At 34.1% G+C, this 4,153-nt stretch overlaps 1 protein-coding gene across 4 annotated transcripts in view; it reads right to left on the bottom strand.

Annotated features, from left to right (window-relative positions):
• TDRD3 (tudor domain containing 3) overlaps positions 1–4,153 on the bottom strand; it is a 75,228-nt gene that overhangs the window by 26,347 nt on the left and 44,728 nt on the right. For all 4 annotated transcript variants that reach the window (XM_035893582.1, XM_035893583.1, XM_035893585.1 and 1 more), the window contains one exon: positions 2,669–2,794. In XM_035893582.1, coding sequence (XP_035749475.1) covers positions 2,669–2,794 — 126 coding nt within the window. The remainder of the gene's footprint in view (positions 1–2,668; positions 2,795–4,153) is intronic.

The raw sequence follows: 4,153 nt of genomic DNA, 5'->3' as shown, positions 1-4,153 counted from the left end.
CAGGAATAGAGAGCAGAATGTTAACCAGCAGGGGCTGAAGACAAAATTATATTAAACCTACTAACAATGTAAAGAATTGACATTAATTTACTATTTTTAATAATTGTAAAGGTTGCCAAAAGTACACCAGAAGCTCAGGTGCCTAAACAAACAACAGTCATCAAAATCGGGACACTGTGATATTTTTGCTGTTTTTTTTAAGTGACTAGTTGAGCAACTTGTTGCCTTTTTTTTTTCCCCTTTCTCCCAGTGATATACTTTCACCAGTTCATATTTGTTGGAAAAAACCATAAATTCAACACATGAGTACCAAAAAGTGTGCTGGAGAAAACAGGAAAGAATAATCAATTCTAACATATAGACTAAATTTATGCCTTTAAGTCAATTCACTAAATCTTTTTTTAATATCAACAACTCTTTCAAAAAGGAGTCTGAAAACCTGGCAATATTAGGACATCAGAACTCACATATGGTATATTTCTACATTAGTAACAAGCCTTCAGTACAGCCAGCTAAGAAAGACTTAGCTATCTGGAAGTTACCTGGAAGGACTGAAATAAAACTCAGCATAACACTTCTAATAAAACAAGTTCATTGTTGCTGATAACATTGGTCAGTGAAAGGAAAGCAATTATTGAAGTCAGTTTAAAATCTTTTTTGTTCTCTTGTAAAGAGGAAATATCACAAAGTTACTTAAATCTTATGACAAAGAATTAAGTATTGAGCAGCATGAGAACTTCATTTTACACTTGTGTGTGCTATCTAGATTTATATAATATGAACACTGAGTCAAAGAAAAGTGACCAACAGTGTTCAGCTTAAAAGACAAACCTGAGTATCAGAGCATGGGTCCAATGGGTGATTAAGAACTGCAAACGCATAATGAGGAGTAGAGTTAGCATCCAAACACAGAGAAGTGAAGAGCAAGATGCTAATCAACTTCCTCCTGTAAAAATCCTATAGGTGCAAGAGCCTTTTAGCAAGAAAACGGTAAAAGTTCAGAAAGAAACCAAAAAAACCTTGGTTTACTGTGAAAATGTTGGGTGGCATTTGTCCTACATAACTATAATGACTGAAATTTAGTAGTTTGAATTTATGCTATTCATCTAGGCTCCCCTGAGAGAAAAAAGAACCTTGAGAAAACATATCTTTCATTTCATTCAGAAATGAAAAGTCCTTGGAAAATCCTCTTTTCTCCCCAGTAACAACTGAGGAAGCCTCAGTGACTAGATCAGGATGCAGTATGACGTTAGGACTATGCTACTTCAGCAGCAGAATCCACTCTCCATACATTGTCCCACCATCTTGTGTCAGCTTTAACAAACTAACTGAAATAAAACAAATGAAAATGGGGGTGGGGGAAAGAGGTCCATCTCATTCAACTCATCCTATAGATAGATGACTGACGATCCAACATGGGAGGAGAAGTAACAGGAGGAACATGTGGTCAGAGATAGGCAGAAGAGGCAGGAAGTCACCTCACTACTAGATCAACTTAGTCTTAACACCAGCTCAAGTTCTTAGACTGAGAGATAACTTTCAGAAGGTTAAAGTAAAATTAAAGCCACTCCTCAAGATTTGTAATCAAAAGTGTGAAGAAAAGGCTGATTATTAACCCAAAAAGAGGGTCAAAATAAGTACAATCATACAGCAAGAAACTAGCACCTTACCGCTCAGCTACTGGGATAAAAAAAAGGGGGGGGGGGGGGGGGGGGAGAGAAAATGGAAAATTTTCATAGAAACAGAAATGCATCAGCTGGGAAAAGCTTCAGGTATCTTTTTAAGTACAAAAAGGCCATCTCAGAAGCCATAAGAGTGTCTGAGAGCTACAGCAAGAACACAAGTTAGAAGACCACTGGCAGGAAACAGTAGTTGACTGTTCAGCCTCTGCAGCAGTAGTAATATGGCTATATAACCCAGAGGTAAGAAATGAAAGTAAGTACAGTCAACCAATCATTAAGGAATCAATATACAGATATGAATAATTTTTGTGCATCTTTTTATAGTAAAAGTAAACAGCAAAGAACTGTGCACTCCTGATATATTTTTTTTAAATCAAAATGTACCTCTATTTTCATGACATTCACAAATAAAGCCTTTTGAAATTTCCAACTTCCATAAGGCTAATACATTCTAAACCTCATAAAACAAATTTTGAGGCATAGACCTCCACCACAATATTTGGCAAAGAAGAGATCATTGAAACAAGAATAAAATTGTAATACAAAATAAAGTGATACAGATGTCTATTTTTAGCCATACATACATATGTAGTAAAAACCTTCAGAATATATATTTTAAAAGACTGTTTCCTAACCTTTACAGAACAACATACAATGTACATGAAATAAAACCGAAAACCATGTTTAATAAAGCAAGCAACAAGTTTTAGAGAGAAAATACGCATAAAGCTGTTTGGCTGACAGGTCAATTGTTCAAACAATACAATTGAAATTTATTATACAAGAGGAATACCACATGATAATACACTTTTATCAAGCTCCATAGAGACAACTAAAAGTTGAGATTGTGTTTGTGTATTTGCTTAACTATTGTTCTACACGTGCAATAAGCACTCTTTGCATGAGTGGGCATTAATTTCTGAGGGGTTACCTATTTTGTACAGACTATGTAGTTTATGTTTTTAATACAATTTGTTATCACATACCCATGTGTCTGCATGAACAGGCCTGATGTTGCTGAGAAGCACCTCTTCATAATTTCCATAATCACAGAATTTAACAACTGCAGTTGTCCCAGAAGAATGGAGAGCTTCAATTTCTGCCCGGTAGAACTTAAAAGAGAAATTTTCAAAGGTCATAAAATACTACCTGAAATACCACAAACAGCTTAACAACTACCTTTTCATCTATATGTGTGTATATATGTATTTAGCCTTAGTCAGTATTATATTTTGAGTAATATTTACACCAGGTATTAAAACACATGTATTAAACTTCACATGGTAGAGTGTAAGGACATGATAGAATGCATTCAGAATACTCATTGAGAAAATATGCAGCTTATGAAACTAGACTGAACAATTAAAAGACTTGGGTTTGTTTTTCTGAAGGCAGAACAAATTCATCACTAAACACAAATGCTGTTGTATACAGAGAAGTATTACTGTACAACTTTTTTCTTAGAATACATGTATCAATAAGTGCCCAGCCACATACACTGTACATACTAATATATACCTATTTTAAAACATAATAAAATATGATAAAATATGATAAAACTGCCCCTTCAAAAAGTCCTTTTTCTAAATACAAAACTGGATTTTTTTTTTTACATTTATGCAAACACAGGTCAGCTTTCTTGAAGATATTCAATCACTTTTATCTTACTGAACACAGAAATCACTGCTTCCTAACATGGTTAAGCTCAATACTGTATTTTATCATCACATTTTAAAAATTGCCCTAGATGTGAGCAGCATTACGTGTTAGAACTACCAAAAAACCAATAGCCCTCAAAAAAGCCTCCTCCTAATATGATGAATACTTTTCAGGTAACAGTCTGGGATTACCTCATATCTACTTATTTTGCAAGTTTCATACTTGCCAGAATTTTAAAAATCATCTCACAGTAATGCAAATATGCTTCTCAAAATACAAAACAATTCCATAATATGCCATTATATTTCACAATAGTCCATCCACCCAAGCTACATATTCCTATTTCAGAGAGTCAACTCGCTATATGTCAACTACCAAAAAAGGACAAAACAGGAAAAACCTTAAATAAATGACATAACATAAACAACAAAAAAAAAGACAGAAAATGGTAGGAATAAAACCTATTCAAAGAACAGTAATATTTATGGTAGTTCTCAGATTATCAGAAAGGGTCAATACCTGATGAAACTACTCAAGAAGAGTGACAGAGAACTCCTGAACAGAAAACATTGATTCAAAAAACCCACCCTAAAACTTTTTTAGGAAAGGAGGAGAAGATGAAAGGAAAGCATCTTGCTGCAAGAGAAATCCTATTAGTAGGAAAAACAACTGAAGAGGAAGTATTTAGACTTTTAAAATTCAGTAAAACAAATCTATCAGGCAGCATAACTCGTTTGTTCCACAAATTCTTCAGCTAATAGTCTACCAGTGATAATAAAAATTAAGCCTTTTGCTGTTTCCTTCCTATGAAG

This window comes from Egretta garzetta, unplaced genomic scaffold (assembly GCF_000687185.1).
Source record: "Egretta garzetta isolate BGI_Z169 unplaced genomic scaffold, ASM68718v1 scaffold354, whole genome shotgun sequence".
Classification (NCBI taxonomy): Eukaryota; Metazoa; Chordata; class Aves; order Pelecaniformes; family Ardeidae; genus Egretta; species Egretta garzetta.
Note: the sequence above shows the minus strand (reverse complement) of the source record. Positions and strands in the feature narration are given on the sequence as shown.